Consider the following 17518-nt stretch of genomic DNA (forward strand, 5'->3'; position numbering starts at 1 on the left):
GCGCCTCGTTGAAGCTGCAGAAGAAGCTCACTTAAAACATGAATTTGATGCTGATTTAAAGGTACCTGTTTACTCTTTCATTTCTGAAACCTAACAGCTATATTACATGTGCACTTTCTACTGTGAAGAGCTTGCTCTCATTCTATGTTAATTTGAAGGGCTACTCTACAATGTACATAGTTTAAAAAAAAAAAAGAGGGAGTAGTTAAAATATTTGTAACCACTATAAAAATGTTTTCTCCGTGATTACTTGCTGGTGTACTTATATGTTTTGGATCTAAATTAGAAGGTTACAATTCTAAAAGTGCGCCTAACCAGGGAGTTATTTGTCTTGCTGCAGGTGGGTAAACCAAGCAGCCATGCTGCGTGAGCCATGTAGCTTTTAAAATCTGTCTATGTCTCCATGAAAAATCTGTATGGGTAGCCTAGATTTTTGTGTGCGTACTTTAGGTGCCTGGATTTTCCCCCATGTAAATTAGAGCACCCTCTAGTTTCTGAATTTTATGCATAGAAAAACAGAAGCCCAAACAGCAGCAAGAAGAAAGCTGTACTGTAATTTATCCCAAAACAGATCTCCTGCTCCCCTTGGAGCTGATCCTACGCCAGAGAAAGAGGGGAAGAGGATCTGACAACCAGGCTTCCTCACTGCATACCCTCCTCTGGTGCTTTAATGCACCCAAGAGCTGGAGAACATTTGTTTTGTTTGAGATTTTTTTTTAAACCGGGAGCTGAGATTAACAGACTAGAATGGTTCAGCCTGATCCGAGCATTACTGGTCTCAGGCACTGGTAAGTACAGATACCTGAACATGCTTCACCTTCTACTCTAGCAAGCTATATTATATGTCCTGTGAGTAGAAATCTCATATCTGCATGCTGGAATTCAGAACATATCTTTTTCTGATGTCATTTATGATTTAATATGTTATTCTTGTTCAATCTGAATATATTTTCCTCTTCCCGCCTCAGTACATGAATTAAATATCCCCATAGCGCCTCCTAGTTTGAAGCCACAGGGCACCCTAGTTTGGGTGAAGAAGGTTCTCCAATTTCTATGATTTTGGAGGAGGTCCCTGCAAAAGACCCCATGCATGCAGAAGGATCTGCATCAGAATAGCCCTCAGGTTTTCAGGTTGAGCCTAGTACAGGAGCAGTTGCAGGGTATTCAAGCAGAGCTGAGGAGTCAGGTTGGGCAAGGTGCGAATTGAGTGACTATTTTCACAAACAAAGCATGAGCTCCACATCACCTGAGGCATCAGTTCACAAAGCGGCAAACCCCAGGTGAGTTGGCATAGCGCTTGCAGCTTCTAGTCCTCAGCTTTTAGGTTGCACACACCCATGAAGTGGAACATCTGCTATGCAATACCTGTGAACTCCTCAGCTCCACCACCCCCCCCCCCCCCGAGATTCCAGGAACTTGTGCAAATTGCCAGGTCTCTGGAGAAAGCATTGGAAAGGGCATCCCTGTTTACTGCTTCTGCCTCTCCCCTTCAGGCAATGTGCAGGAACAGGAGGGAAGGGACTAGAGAAGAGAGCAGAGCAATCGTTTTCTGCTCTGCAATGGCCATTCCAACTTCACCCCTTCCTCCTGTTCCCACAGTCCTTGTGTGGGCCAGGGAGGGCCTGGAGAAGAGAGCAGAGTATATAATTTATTTATTGTATTTAAAAAGGACTCTTTGCCCACTCCCTCCAATGTTTGGGGCAGGTTACAATGGAAATATGCATAATAAAACGTTCCTAGAGAAGAGTACTTTTTCAGCTCTTCTGTGTCTGCTCCAGCCTCCCCTTCCTCCTCATCCCCCCTATTCATATGTCTACATAAGAAGGGGAAACAGGAGGGGGAGGGGCTGGAGCAAACACAGCAAAGCTCTTTGAGCCCAAGGCTCAGAATTTAGCTGAGAGCAGAGTAGGGAGAAGGAAAGACAAGCCAAGAGAACAAATCATGAACAACGAGTGATTTATTGGGAGGCAGGCAGGACCGGCGCATTCTATTAGCCGAACTAGGCCTGCGCCTAGGGCGCCAATCATTAGGGGGCGCCAAAGACTAGATCGGCCATGTGGGGGCTGCGAGCAGTGGCAAAGAGGAGTGGAGATTCGGTGGGCCACGAATCTGCTCGCAGCCCATAGAAGCACACACTCAGCGGGTGCGATTGCGAATGAGGTAGGAGTCGGGCCCAAGACCGTGGTGTCGGTGCGACCGGGGTGGGGGGGGGGGCACCTAGGGCACCTAATCCCCTTGCACCAGCCTTGGGGGCAGGGTTGTCAGGAAGGAGGGATGAGGAAGAGTGCTGGAGGGTCAGAAAATGGGGAGAGTACTGGGTATGTTGCCATGGCAATTTCACTTCTCACTTTAGGATGTGGTTGACATAAGCTGTATTTTATTTATTTATTTATTTATTTTTAATTTTTATATACCGGAATTCCTGTATGCAATACAAATCAGTCCGGTTTACAAGTAACAAAAAGGTTGCCCTGGTCTGGTAGATTAGACTGGGGTTTTTTACATAGAACATAGAATGACAACAATCAACTATTGAACATTATTACAAGGAACAGTGAAAGTAACAATAGTATTTAACAAACCTATAATATTATTATAACATTATTCGTGTTCACGTTTTACAAGGCACTTTGGTAGCGTAAATAGTCTGCAAGTAATCGGTTAAATAATATAATATGAAAAGGATGACTTAAATAAATAGATATTGTGAATAATCAAGTCCGTCTATGAAATTGAGTGTCAATGTGTTTGTGACACCTTGCAATGGTTGGATCTGAAAGACAGGAGGAGGTGCCTAGTTTCACTCTGGGAATTGGAATGCTTGCCTGAAGAGCCAGGTTTTTAACCTTTTTTTGAACTCTGGTAGATTGGGTTCGAGTCTTATGTCTGTTGGGAGCGCATTCCATTGATGTGGTCCCGCAGTGGATAGTGCTCTTTTTCTTAACGTTGATTTGGCGGGAACTGCGACTAATGTGCCTTTGTAGGCACTTCTGATGGGTCTGGCCGATGATTGTAAGTGAAGTTGGGTTTGTAGAGATATAGGTGCGACGTTATGAATTGTTTTATGGATAATGGTTAAGGTTTTATATATGATTCTCTGTTTGATGGGTAGCCAGTGGAGGTAGCTCAAGATGGGGGTAATATGGTCTCTTCTATTAGTGTTAGTTAGGATTCTGGCTGCGGCGTTTTGTACCATCTGTAGGGGTTTGATGCTGTTGGAGGGGAGGCCCAGTAAGATTGAGTTGCAGTAATCAAGTTTCGAAAAAATAATGGATATGTATGTATGTATGTATGTATGTATGTACTGTATGTATGGATGTATGTATGTATGTATGTATGATGTTACTGGTATCCTTATGACTACATTTTTTTGTATATTTTAATCCTTACTTGTTAATTGTAAATAATTTAGCAATACATGTTTCAAATTATTTAGAAAATATGTGTTTGGTATTTATGTTTAGACTAGCAGAAATATCTGTTCTTCACCTGGGTTACAGGAAACCTCAGAAATCAGAGAGGTTTAAAACGTTCTACATGTAAAAACTGTAAACAAATAGTAATAGCTTGCAATTAGTTTTATTTGCCTGTTCATTATGTCCAAGAGTGTAACATTTTTGTTTGTGATTAAAGCCTTTTGGTACACAAGATTAGGGGCCATGAGATGGCCTGCCTCTCTCCCCATCTGTCTTTGAGAGGTCACTGGTGGTCTGCCTCCCTCTCCGTCTGCCCCCCCCCCCCCCTCACACAAACATATATTTTAGCCAGGAGCTCAGTTAGCCATGCTTTACCATGACATATTTTTGGTATATTTCAGCCAAAGTAGCATCTTTCACCTGGTTTATTCTTTTTGTAAATGCAGTGTTTATTTTCAAATTATTTGGTACAACATTTCTGGGTGAAAAATATTGTTTATTTTCAAACAAAATAGTGGAACCATTTTTGTTTTTATCTGAAAAGCAAAGTAATCCTAGTCAATGGAAGCCCCCAAAATAATCAAATAAAAAATGATCTGCCATCTTTGAATGGCATTGGGTAATTTTGTTAAGTTTAGAGTATACAAGATTAGCCATTCTAGAGTTATAAGTTATAAGTGAACATAAAATATCTTTGATAATTGCATAAAACAGCTGTTTTTGATCAGTTCTCCTCTCATACAACAGCTATCTCCACTGGCAGTTTTACCTCTTTAGCGTAAATTTTAAAAACTGTCGGGATCCCTTATGGTATAAACAGGGGTTACTCAAGTAGAGTACATGAAGTTCTAGAGAAAAACATTGAACTGTTACCAGAAAAGAGAAAAAAAAACCCAATGCATGCAGAATTTCAAGATCCATAACCAAAGGATAAAGCAAATTGAGATGGAGGACTCTGTCATCAGTGGCAAAACTGCAAAAGGAAAGAGTGAAGTGAATAACAAATCTCAACTAAAGTCTCATAAGGAGTCCAGGAAAAGCAATAACCTTAAAGAGGGAACCTGGAAAGCTATGACCACAAATGCTCATAGTTTGGGAAATAAAATCCCAGATCTGCAGGCCCTAATGACAGAGGCAAAATTGGACATTGTTGCTATCACAGAAACATGGTTCACAGAATCTCATGATTGGGATACAGCAATACCAGGCTATAACTTGTTAAGGAAAGACAGAGTGGATAGAAAAGAGGGTGGTGTGGCTCTTTATGTCAGAAACAATATCCAAGCATCTGAGCTGCAAGGAAGTTGGGGCAATGAAGAAGCACTATGGGTCGTCCTAAAAAAAGATGACGGAGCGTCCATTTATATTGGAGTGGTTTACAGGCCTCCAAACCAAAAAGAAGAGCTGGACAGAGACCTGGTTGAAGACATCCTTAAGATAGGAAAGAAGGGAGAAGTGGTGATTGTTGGTGACTTTAATATGCCAGATGTAGACTGGAAAATCCCATCTGCAGAATCTAAAAATAGTAGAGCGATAGTGGATGCCATGCAAGTAACTTTGTTCAAACAAATGGTAAATGAACCCACTAGAGAAGGAACTATACTCGACTTAGTGCTCACTAATGGAGATAATGTCTCTGATGTCCAGGTGGGCGCCCACCTCAGCACCAGTGATCATCAAACGGTATGGTTTAATATCACTAAAAAAATATGGAAAAGAAGCTCAAAGACCCGAATTTTACAGTTCAAAAACACGGACTTTGAAGAAATGGGGAAGTACCTAGAGGAAGAACTAAAAGGCTGGGAGAACTAGAGAGATGTGGATCAGCAGTGGACCAATCTAAAAGGAGCAATTACCAAGGCAACTACTATATATGTTAGAAATGTAAAGAAAAGCAAAAGAAAAATGAAACCTATCTGGTTCTCAAAGGAGGTGGCTGACAAAATTAAGGCTAAAAGAACAGCGTTCAAGAAATATAAAAGATCCCAAAGGGATGAGCACAAAGAACAATATTTGAGTCAACTGAGGGAGATGAAGAAATCAATAAAGTCGGCAAAAAGTCAAGCGGAAGAGATGATTGCCAAGGAGATAAAGAATGGTAACAAAACATTTTTCAGATACATCAGTGAAAAAGTTCAAAGTGGTATAGTGAAATTGAAAGGTGGAAATGATCAATGCATGGAGAGTGACAAAGAAATGGCAGAAATATTAAACGAATACTTCAGTTCTGTGTTCACTAAAGAAGACCCTGGAGAAGGACCATCTCTACACAACAAGAAACTGGAAGGAAGTGGAATAGAAGAAAACCCTTTTACAGTAGAAAATGTATGGGAAGAGCTAAAGAATCTGAAAGTGGACAAAGCCATGGGACATGATGGGATTCATCCAAGGATACTGATGGAGCTCAGAGATGTGCTGGCGGGTCCGCTGTGTGACCTGTTCAATAGATCCCTAGAAATGGGAGTGGTGCCGAGTGATTGGAGAAGAGCGGTGGTGGTCCCGCTTCACAAGAGTGGGAACAGAGAGGAGGCTGGTAACTACAGACCAGTTAGCCTCACTTCGGTGGTGGGAAAAGTAATGGAGTCACTGTTGAAAGAGCGAATAGTGAACTATCTACAGTCCAGATAATTGCTGGACCAGAGGCAGCATGGATTCACCAGGGGAAGATCCTGTCAGACAAATCTGATTGACTTTTTTGACTGGGTAACCAAGGAATTGGATCGAGGAAGAGCACTCGATGTCATCTACTTAGATTTCAGAAAAGCTTTTGATACGGTTCCACACAGGAGACTGGTGAATAAAACGAGAAGCTTAGGAGTGAGTGCCGAGTTGGTGACCTGGATTGCAACTGGTTGACGGACAGAAGACAATGTGTGATGGTAAATGGAACTCTCTCTGAAGAGAAAGCGGTTTTAAGTGGTATACCGCAAGGATCGGTGTTGGGACCGGTCCTATTCAATATCTTTGTGAGCGACATTGCGGACGGGATAGAAGGTAAGATTTGTCTTTTTGCAGACGACACTAAGATCTGCAACAGAGTGGACACGCCGGAAGGAGTGGAGAGAATGAGACGGGATTTAAGGAAACTGGAAGAGTGGTCGAAGATATGGCAGCTGAGATTCAATGCCAAGAAGTGCAAAGTCATGCATATGGGGAGTAAAAATCCGAATGAACTGTATTCGATGGGGGGGGGGGGGGGGGGGCTGATGTGCACGGAGCAGGAGAGGGGACCTGGGGGTTATAGTGTCTAATGATATGAAGTCTGCGAAACAATGCGACAAGGCGATAGCAAAAGCCAGAAGAATGCTGGGCTACATAGAGAGAGGAATATCGAGTAAGAAAAGGGAAGTGATTATCCCCTTGTACAGGTCCTTGGTGAGGCCTCACCTGGAGTACTGTGTTCAGTTCTGGAGACCGTATCTACAAAGAGACAGAGACAAGATGAAAGCGGTACAGAGAAGAGCGACCAAGAAGGTGGAGGGTCTTCATCGGATGTCATACGAAGAGAGATTGAAGAATCTAAATATGTACACCCTGGAGGAAAGGAGGAGCAGGGGTGATATGATTCAGACCTTCAGATACTTGAAAAACTTTAACGATCCAAAGACAACAAACCTTTTCCGTCAGAAAAAAATCAGCAGAACCAGAGGTCACGAGCTGAGGCTTCAGGGAGGAAGACTAAGAACCAATGTCAGGAAATATTTCTTCACGGAGAGAGTGGTGGATACCTGGAATGCCCTTCCGGAAGAAGTGGTGAAGTCCAAAACTGTGAAGGACTTCAAAGGGGCGTGGGATAAACACTGTGGATCCATCAGGTCTAGAGGAAGTGTATAAAGAGGAGGCAGCAATACACTGCACGGAGCGGCAGTAGCCACAGAGGCATTCACGGAGTGGGATGCCAGTGGCCAGTGGTTGGTGTTCCACCTTCACGGAGCGGAAGGATGGAGGCCTGCCATCTCCATATTTAAAAAAAACCAAAAAAAAACCAGGGGTGGGCAAGAGTATGTAAAATTAACGAAGAGTTCATAAGCTATAGGTATTACCAATTATTAGGCTTATTCAATATTTGTTAATAGATAATGTGGCTTTCAATGCATACTTCACTTTCAATACATATCCAAATTAGCTCTCTGCTTCAACGGCAGGGGAGAAGTAAAACTAATAGTTCACACATATCCAGCATAGCTCTCTGCTTCAACGGCAGGGGAGAAGTAAAACTAATAGTTCACACATATCCAGCATAGCTCTCTGCTTCAACGGCAGGGAGAAGTAAAACTAATAGTTCACGCATATCCAGCATAGCTCTCTGCTTCAACGGCAGGGAAGAAGTAAAACTAATACTTCACGCATATCCAGCATAGCTCTCTGCTTCAATGGCAGGGGTGAAGTAAAACTAATAGTTCACGCTTATCCAGCATAGCTCTCTGCTACAACGGCAGGGGGAGAAGAAAAACAACAATAAGGGCTGAATGACATAGTCTGGGTAAATAAATATGTGTGTAGCTTGCTTATTGCAGCGGTTACTACCCCTAACTAATCAAGCTTGATATTTCACTTGGATGCAGCTCCATCACGGCTCTCTGCATTAATGGTGGGGATGAAAGGGAAATAGAACCAAAGGTTACTAGGAGCCAAGAGAAACAGATAAGTATGAGAAAAAAAGAAGTGTGAGGCTTGCTGGGCAGACTGGATGGGCCGATAGGTCTTCTTCTGCCGTCATTTCTATGTTTCTATGAATTTCCAGCTTGGTAAAAGCATGCACATACTTTATCTCACATAAGAGCGTAAAACACACACATGGCCATGCTCCTAGAAAAACCTTTTCTTACTGCTGCAATAAGTATGCACATTGGGGTGAATTTTCATAGGAGTTTATAAACATAAAAAATACACATTTTCGGATTTGCGGGCAGATTTACATGTGTAGAAAAGGGGCGGTCTAGGAGTGTTTCAGGTCAGGGTTAAGAGGTGCGTATGTAAGTTGCTATTTTATAAGAGATTTATGAGAGAACATTTGGCAATTTATTTATGTAATTTTACACCTGCCAATTATCTTGCACAATTGATATCAGAATCATCTGTTGACTGTTACTGGTTATGTGGGAAATCTGTTTGAATTGGATGGAATTCAGGGTGAAGAACTAGGAGGAGGACCTGAAGAAGGATTGGGTGACCTGGTGGAGGTGTTGGCAAGCTGGTGATTTGAATAACATGTGCATGTTTTAAAATATATGACTTCTGTATGTCAAGCAGGGTAATCAAGTTTTTTTTGTGTGTGAAAATATATGTACATATGTTTATAAAATAGGTAGAAAAATTACATATTTTCAATGCATTGCAGGTGTTCGTGTATAACCAAACACACACGAGTAGGTTGGGGGGCAGAAATACATGTATTTTATAATTTGCACGTACCTGATAAGTGCAAAATATAAAATGCTGTAGTAGACCGCACGGCCATATAAACACGTATATGGGGCCATGCAGAGTTGTTTGAAATGTATCTTCCCTGTGAAATTATAAATGTGGTGTTAGGTGACCGAAAATCCATGCATGTATTTAGCCATTCTACCCATGTAATCTCTGGTTTTTTCACATCCAAATGCAGATAAAGCCTTTGAAAATTTACCCCACTGTTTATTAAAATGCACCAAGCATGAAAAGGTGTTGGATTAACTTATCCAAAACATGACTCTGCTAGGAATCTTTGACATTCTCTTCCCCCCCCCCTCACATATCTAAAATCCTTTGCTTCTCACTTCATCACTAGTTATAATATTCACAAACTACATCCTTTTCTCTTGACGTGTCTTGCTCTTTTACAAGATTTATTTACACCCAGTCTCAACCATTGAAATGCTCTCCTTGCAAGTTTACCTGACTCTTCTTTTTGCTTCCTTCAATACTCAACAGCCTGTGTTGGTGTTCTCATTTCACAAAGATGATGCATGCCTCTCCTTTGCTGGGCTTGCTTCATTGGTTACCTATCAGTCTTGACGACAGTTCAAGATTCTCTTATTCACATCCAAATGCTTGCCTGGCCTTGCTCTACCTTATTTTTTTCTGCCTCTGCTAATTCCCTGTGCTTTTCTCCATTCCTGGAACTACACATTTCTTACTACCCCATGCAGTCATTTTATCCCCTTCTCAATTTCATACTTCTCCTTTTTAGCTCTTCCATCTTTAAAAAAAAAAAAGCTACCACATGATACCCAAGAAACTATGTAAATAGCCATCAAAACTGAAAGCCCATCTTTATAATCTGGTTTTCACTTCATTGGATTTTGGATGTAATTACTTGCTTTTCCAAGTTTTATATTTTATTGATTCTCCTTCTCAAGTTCATTTTGTAATCATCACCAGGCACCCTGAACTAGGGCACTTTATAAATGCAGAATACTTTAAAAACAAATAAAAATGTGTATATGCATATATAATGGACTGGAACAGCATTTTCAGGTTGGCCTAAGTATCTTGATGGTATATCATTCCTTTAGGATATCACTTGTGTGTATAGCATTTGTCACTAGGGATGTGAATCATTTTTTGACGATTTAAAATATCGTCCGATATTTTTTAAATCATCATTAATCGTTAAAGAGTGCGATCAATAGAAATTCTACCGATTTATCATGAAAAAATCGTTAATCGGGTTAGTTCACACTAACGGGAGTTAGGACACAACCTAAAAACCCACCCTGACCCTTTAAAACCGCTCCCTTAGCCTCCACCACCCTCCCGACCCCCCCCCCCCAAAATGTTTTAAAATTACCTGGTGGTCCAGCGGGGGTCCCGGGAGCATTCTCTCGTGCTCGGGCTGTCAGCCGATAAACAAAAAACCCACCCCGACCCTTTAAAACCACTCCCTTAGCCTCCACTACCCTCCCGACCCCCCCCAAATTTTTTTTAAATTACCTGGTGGTCCAGTGGGCCCGGGAGCGATCTCCCGCTCTCGAGCCATCGGCTGCCACTAATAAAAATGGCACCGATGGCCCTTTGCCCTTACCATGTGACAGGGTAACCGTGCCATTGGCCGGCCCCTGTCACATGGTAGGAGCACTGGACGGCCAGCGCCATTTTTAAAGATGGCGCCGGCCATCCAGTGCTCTTACCATGTGGTTTCACCTGCCGCGGTGCAGCCACACCGCACACTATCGCCCCCATAGCGCCACAGGAAAAGGTGGTGTTATTTTCTGCGGTGCTGCTAGCGATAATGTGAAAAACATTATCTCCCGCTGCGCTACTGGGACATAACTCTGCCCAAACCCCGCCCACACTTCTCCCCTTCCCCTAATTTGAATAATACCGCACGCGATACCGGCTCATCGCATAATAAAGAATGACCCTGCAAATAACTAAGTAGAATTCATGCAAATGTTGCGGACTGCTGTCTAGTGAGAAAAAAGAGCATGGGGTCACAATTTTGCAAACTGAATACAAATATTTAAGTTTTTTAATCATCACCCATTACTTGCTAGGGTCCTTTTTGCTAAAATGGATCCATTTCAGTAAAAATATAGATGTATCTGATTTTAAAAAGTCCCCTCCTCTCTTTTTTTATCATAGCCCATTTCAGCATTTGGATAATGTCTGAAGAAGCTGATGAGAGAGGATATGATATAAGAAGCAGAGGCAAAGGAAAGCTGAGCTCCCATTGACCATTCTATCAGCTACCATTTAATTTCCCTAAAAAAAAAAAAAGATTTTACAGAGTGGAGATTTTATAGGATAAAGCTTTGGCAGGTCATCTTTCTTGCAATAGCATAGTTTTCTTCTCTTTACTCACCTCAGCTTTTAATTGTGTCATGAGTAGAAACAAAAGAAACATCAAAGCATGATTGCAGACAAACCATATGGCCTTTCTGGTCTGTCCATCCACACCAGGGGGTAGAAGGCATTGCTGCTGCCTAAGAGATGAACCAACCACTCCATGTGGGGAGCCTCTCACTTTCACAAAAAGATAGGCTTTGTGATGCTTGAAAGATATTAATGCTTTTTTTTGGAAGTCTGTTAAAGCTATTGGTGTCAGTAGGATTAAAAGGACAGTAAAATCTCTCTCCCGGCCTTCGTTGTTTATTACTGTCATGGTCCATTAAAAATAATCAATTGTTAATCTTGGTTCCAGTGACCCCTTTGCTACCCGTGCTGAGAGATTGTTGTTCTTTATCAAAAATCTCATAATACCATCTGTTCAATATAAAATAATGGTTAGAGTAATTTGGTAGTGTTCATCCAAACAGAGGAGGGGAAAGGTTTGGAGTAATATTGCTGCCTCAGAGAAATTTGCAAAGGCCTTTGTATTCCATCAGCACCAGATTGATAAAGTTCAAAGGAGAGTATTATTACAGATATGCAATTAATTTTGTTTGGTTTGGTTATTTTATGAACATAAATCTTTTATTTAATCTAAAATTGTATTTATGCCTATAAAATCAATTTTATATGTATACATTTAAAACATGTACAAATGTATATTATGCACATAATGAAGCGAAACAAAATTTTAAAATGCAATATAAAAAACCTTACAGATGAATTTTAAGACTCACGTGCATGTACACCCCGACTTGCTCACATGGACATGGTGATTTTATAACATACATGCACTTATGGGTATACATGTGCGCTCAATTCTATATAGACGTGTGCATGTGTGTGCAAATGTCGTATTAACCGCCTAAGTGGGGGTAATTTTATAATGGGTGCACGCCGAGGCTGCTTACCCTTTTCCCAGTTCGCTCAGTGTAGAGGTAGGACTTAGTTTTAAGTGCTCCCTTCTCCACTGTTAAACCTGACCTTTAAACCCTGCTGACTAGCCCTGATTTCGTAATTTTTTGATTTACATGCTAGCAATAGGTAATTTTTGGAATTACATGCCAGCAATACCAGAAATAATGTTACGTGGTGGGGACTCACCAGCGCACGCTTGTATGCGTAAGTATTTACACGCAATTCTCTGCATTCTCCCGACAAGCCTATGCCATGCCCATACCACACCCCTTTTTGGACTTTTGAATTTATGCACATACAGGGAAATGCGCTGTTGTGATTCTGCCCATGGCTAGGGCCATGGGCAGCCTCCCACCTTCTTTTTTCAGCCTTCCTGCCTCCCGGAGGCTGCCGTTGCTCTTTCAAAGCAGCTGGAGCCGCTATGGTACTGCTTCATGCTCTGGCCAGGAGGCCACAGACGCTACCTTCTCACGGCCCGGAGGCCGCCCTGAAATGCCCCCATGCGATCTGGAGACAGCCAACATTTACTTCTGCCTGCCCGGCGGCAGGGAGCCACCCGGGTGCAGTCCCTGCAGCCAGGAGGCCGCTGGTAGCACTCCTATGCGGTCCGGAGACCGCCAACGTAACCTTGTGCCCTCCCCCCCTCCCCGTGGGAAAGGGCCTTCATCCTGGGCCTCTCCTGTAGCAGGAAGCCTCCTCTAGCATTGGGGCTTGCTCCACGGCCTTTCTCCTTCTCCTGCGCCTTCAGCGTCTTCAGTGGCAGCATGGCCGCTCTCCATGATCCTGCCCCTTCTTCCTAAGGGATGAGGCCGCGTCTCTCTCCCTCTCTTAGAGCCAGTGAGGGAGTGGTGCTTCTGATGACCTCACTATGGAGCCTCCTCTTCAGCCCTATAAAAAGGGCCTGACTTCATTCTCTCATCGCCTTTGCAAGAAGTCAGTCCTCCCTTTGGACTCCTCGATTGCAGCTCCTCATTGACACTCTGTTTTCCATGGGATCTAGTGTCTTCGTCCTGGTCTCTCATCTCGTCCGATATCTTCTTGTCCTGATGTCTCCACGTCCTGATGTTCCAAGTCTCCGAGGCTCCGCTTGTTCTGTCCCTGCGTGGTCTGCAACCAGCCCGGCTGGGTCGTGTAGGGTGCGCAGTGGTCTGAGCGGTCCGCGACCAATCCAGCTGAGGTGTGTAGGGCGCTCGGTGGAAAAGTCCATCAGTGTTGCTCAGGATTCTTCACGTCCTCCTTCAATTCACGTTCATGTTCATGGGTCTCCGGTAGTGGTCCACAGTGCAGGATAGGCTGGAGGCTGAAGCTGGAAGTTGCACACAGTAGTACAGATCCAGTAGTGGCCCGCAGAGCGGGGTAACCTGGGGAAATACCTTCTCTTGGTGAAGCTTTGTGCAGGCGATCTCCGGTAGTGGTCCGCAGTGTGGGGTAGGCTGAACGCCAGTGGTAATGGTTGCACAAGACAGTATTGATCCGATAGTGCTCCGCAGAGATGAAGCAAGAGCAGGTCCAGTATTCACTCAGAGTCAGAAGAAGCCAGTTTAGAGTAGGCACCGAGGAGACCCGGAACAGGAGTACTGGAGAGTCGTCCAAGGAATGGTGTTGAAGTTCACTGGAAGGAAGATGAGACAGGTAAGGTATAGCTCTCCGAGGAGCGGATAGCCCTAGGTGCAACAAGGCCCCTGAGGAGCAGGTACCGAGTTCACCCAGACAGGAACAGTGAAGCAAAGTTCCAGAAGTGGAATTAAGCAGGACAGGAATACTTGCTAACTCGTAGCTTCGATAGTCAGCTGAGCTTAAGTATCGTAGGTGGATGATGTTATGCGGTGGGGACTCCCCAGAGGTTCCCAGCATGACACGTATAAGAAGAGTTACCTCGGATGCAAGATGGCTGCCAGGAGCCCCCATGCCATCCTGGGCATGCCATGGAGGTTGGCATGTGGAAGCGGAGGCGGCCATCCTCCCTAGACTCGGTGTTGTAGGAAGAAAGGAGGTAAGCAACAAAGGTCATAGCCATCTGTGACTGACAGGCACAACACTGGGTCTCTCTGATGCATCAGGTTTGGCAGTGGCCAGGGCCATTGATCTCCAGCCTTTCTGCTCATGCCTGGGCACTCCTCGCCTGCCTAGGTGCTTCCCGAAGCCCTCTGCGGGCGCATCGTGGCCCAAGGGTACACTTCATCCCCGGAATTGGGAGCGCCCCCTAGTGCTCCCTCCTACGGTTCCGCAACATGTGTGCATACACGGGCGCTTCTTAAAATCTATGCGCCAGCCTGAGACATGTGCATATCTCCTGGCTTTGGTGCACGTAGGGCTTTTAAAATCCACCAGTATAGAAAAATGATAAGAATAAAAGTTTTCCCTTGCACAGTCATAAATATTATAGATCATATAAAACGTCTTGTTTCATTGAGAATATTCTTAAATTGGGTCTTGTGAGTTTTGTATGCTTTCTCTATTTCCATTTCCATGATTGTGTATGAATTGTTGTCTGCTTCATTTCCTAAGCTTTCTAAGGTCTCGGAGCTAAACTGGGATAATATTTTGTATTTAATTTATTCTTTATTGAATTTCCTTATTTTACAATCAAAAATAATAGATTTATAACCAAATATCAGCGCCTGGGGCTGAGAAAAATCCTAAAATGTCACTGGTTAATGTAGGCGTGTCATGGAAGTGTTTGGATCAGTAGGTAATGGCTTGCTTTCATGGCATTTCCAGTCAATGGGAATATAGGATTTTTGTTTGATGTTACTAAGTATTTTTCTGCCAGGATCTTAAGTTAATAGTACTCATTATTAAGTACTTAGTTAAATCTTTTTTTTTGTTTTCAGTCAAAATAGCTACCAGATTCATTTAGCTTCCAATGTTCTTTGGGAATCATGTTAAGAATATATGACAGCTGCTGGCAATTCACAAACATCCTGTGGAACTGATGTAACTTGTTGTGACAATTCACTCTCCACAAGTCCGTTGAAGTCAATGGAACCAATGAAATGCTGACAAGGCAACTCACAAGATGCCATGGAACTGTCAGCAGCTCTGCCTAAGGGAATTATTTTGTGTTTCTGCTCCAGCAGCTTCACCAGCCATAACAAAAAATGGCCAAACCTCCCTCAGATACAAATTCTTTCTATAAGAATAAAGAGGTCCATATTCAGTCACTCTGACTAACTTAGGGGGTCATTTTCTAATGGGATCGCATGTGAAAAGTCCCTTTTCATGTGCGATACCTAGATCGGGGCGGAGTCGGGGCGGCGTTGGCACTGGAAGGGGTGGAGTCAGGGCGGCACTGGGGCGGACATGGCGGAGACATCGCTGGCGGCGAAAAGGTAAGAACCCTTATCCCCACCAGTAGTGCGCCCAGTAGCACCATCTTTCACGGTAGTGCTATTGGTTTGCGAAAGCCAGCAGCAATAACACCACGGTGGTGTGATCGCTGCCAGCTTTCGCAGGCCCACCTCCCGCTTCTCCTCCCCACCCCCCGGTTCCGCGTGAATCTCAAAGGCCTGCGATTTTAGAAAATCCAGGCCTTAGCAGGGATATTCAGTGGCATGGTCATGTCTCTAAATATATCCAGCTATCTAACGGGGGGATTTTAAAAGTACTACACATGCCAAAGTGGGGAGATCTGCACGTGACTCGGCCCGGAGCATGCCACGCAGATTTATAAAACCGGGCGAGTACGCACGTATCTCCTGGTATGCGAACAAATCAAAAAGTCCAAAAGAGACGGGGAATGGGTGGGATATGGGCAGGGTATGAGTGGGGCATGGGCAGGCTGAATCTGTAACATGAAGTCTGCGCGTAAGTATTTACGCGCTCAAGTGCGTGCCGTGGTTCCCTACCGCGTAACTTTACTTCTGCTATGGACGGTGTGTAAGTAATAACATAACAAAAACTAGGCTAATCAGAGGAGTTTTAAGGATCAGGGCTATTAGTGTAAAAGGGAGGCAAGTTAGCTAGAGGGTTTAGAAAGTCCTCTCCTTTACTCGGGAGAACTGAAAATGAACTGGGTTAACAGGTAATTGCATCGGCGTGCATATCTACTAAAATCCTCCCCACTTATAAGTTCGAGGCGGCATTTGTGTGCACGTGCGTGTGTCAGTATAAAGTCATGCATACGTACCTGCATATAGCTGATTTTATAACAGGCGCATGTATACGCACATATAAAATTGCCACATCCATGTGCGCAAATTGGCAAATGCACACACATATTCACATGCACGGGCCTTGATTCTACATCATAGTATACCCACCATATACCCACTAATGCGCATAACCCCGAAAACCTGCTCCTGTGTGCGCCGAGCCTATTTTGCATAGGCTCGGCAGTGCGCGCAAGCCCAGGATGTGTGTATGTCCCGGTGCTTTGAAAAAGGGGCGGGAAGGGGGCGGGTTGTGGGCATGGCGCCGGTCTGGGGGCAGTCCGGGGGCGGGACCGAGGCCTCTGGCACAGCAGCTGTGCCGGGGAATGGCGCTGGTGCACGCAAGATACGCCTGCCAGAGGCAGGCGTAAATAATTGAAACAAGGTGGGGGGGGGGGGTGTTTAGGTAAGGCTGGGGGATGGGTTAGATAGGGGAAGGGAGGGGAAGGTGGGGTGGAGCGGAAGAAAAGTTCCCTCCGAGGCCGCTCTGATTTTGGAGCGGCCTTGGAGGGAACGGGGAAAGCCATCGGGGCTCCCCTAGGGCTCGGTGCACCCCCTTGTGGGCGCCAACTCTAGATTTTATAACATGCTTGCGGCAGTGCGTGCATGTTATAAAATCGGGTGTACATTTGTGTGCGACGGGTAGTGCGCACAAATGCACCCCGCGTGCGCAGATTTTAAAATCTGCCCCTCAGTGCGTAGTTAAGCTCTCAAATTCATTGCCAGAAGATGTGGTTATGGCAGTTAGTGTAGCTGGGTTTAAAAAAAGTTTGGATAAGTTCCTAGAGCAGAAGTCCATAAACTGCTATTAATCAATAAGGATTAGTAGCTTGGGATCTATTCATTTAGGGACACATTTTAAATCTTATGTGCGGGTATAGATTTGTTTGCGCAACCTGGCGCAAATAAATCTACGCCCGATTTTATAACATGCGCGCACTGCCTCCCCTACCTTTGCAGCAAAAGTTATGCCTGCCCGAGGTAGACGTAACTTGTGCATGCCGGCCGGTTGCCGGCGCGCCATGCCCCGGCACAGGCTGCACTCAACCCCGATCCCGGACCGCCGTCATGCCCCCGGCCATTCCCCGAGCCACCACCATGCTCCGGCCACGCCCCAAACGGCCCCTTTTTGCAAGCCCCGGGACATACCCGTGTCCCGGGGCTTGCGCGAGCCGCCGAGCCTATGCAAAATAGGCTCGGCGCGCGCAGAGGCAGATTTTC

At 44.4% G+C, this 17518-nt stretch overlaps 1 protein-coding gene across 3 annotated transcripts in view; it reads left to right on the top strand.

Moving 5' to 3' along the window:
* The window catches only part of CACNA2D3 (calcium voltage-gated channel auxiliary subunit alpha2delta 3), a 1571161-nt gene that overhangs the window by 573304 nt on the left and 980339 nt on the right, over positions 1–17518 (top strand). For all 3 annotated transcript variants that reach the window (XM_029600901.1, XM_029600903.1, XM_029600904.1), the window contains one exon: positions 2–61. In XM_029600901.1, coding sequence (XP_029456761.1) covers positions 2–61 — 60 coding nt within the window. The remainder of the gene's footprint in view (position 1; positions 62–17518) is intronic.

The sequence above is a fragment of the Rhinatrema bivittatum genome, chromosome 4 (assembly GCF_901001135.1).
Source record: "Rhinatrema bivittatum chromosome 4, aRhiBiv1.1, whole genome shotgun sequence".
NCBI classification, from domain to species: domain Eukaryota; kingdom Metazoa; phylum Chordata; class Amphibia; order Gymnophiona; family Rhinatrematidae; genus Rhinatrema; species Rhinatrema bivittatum.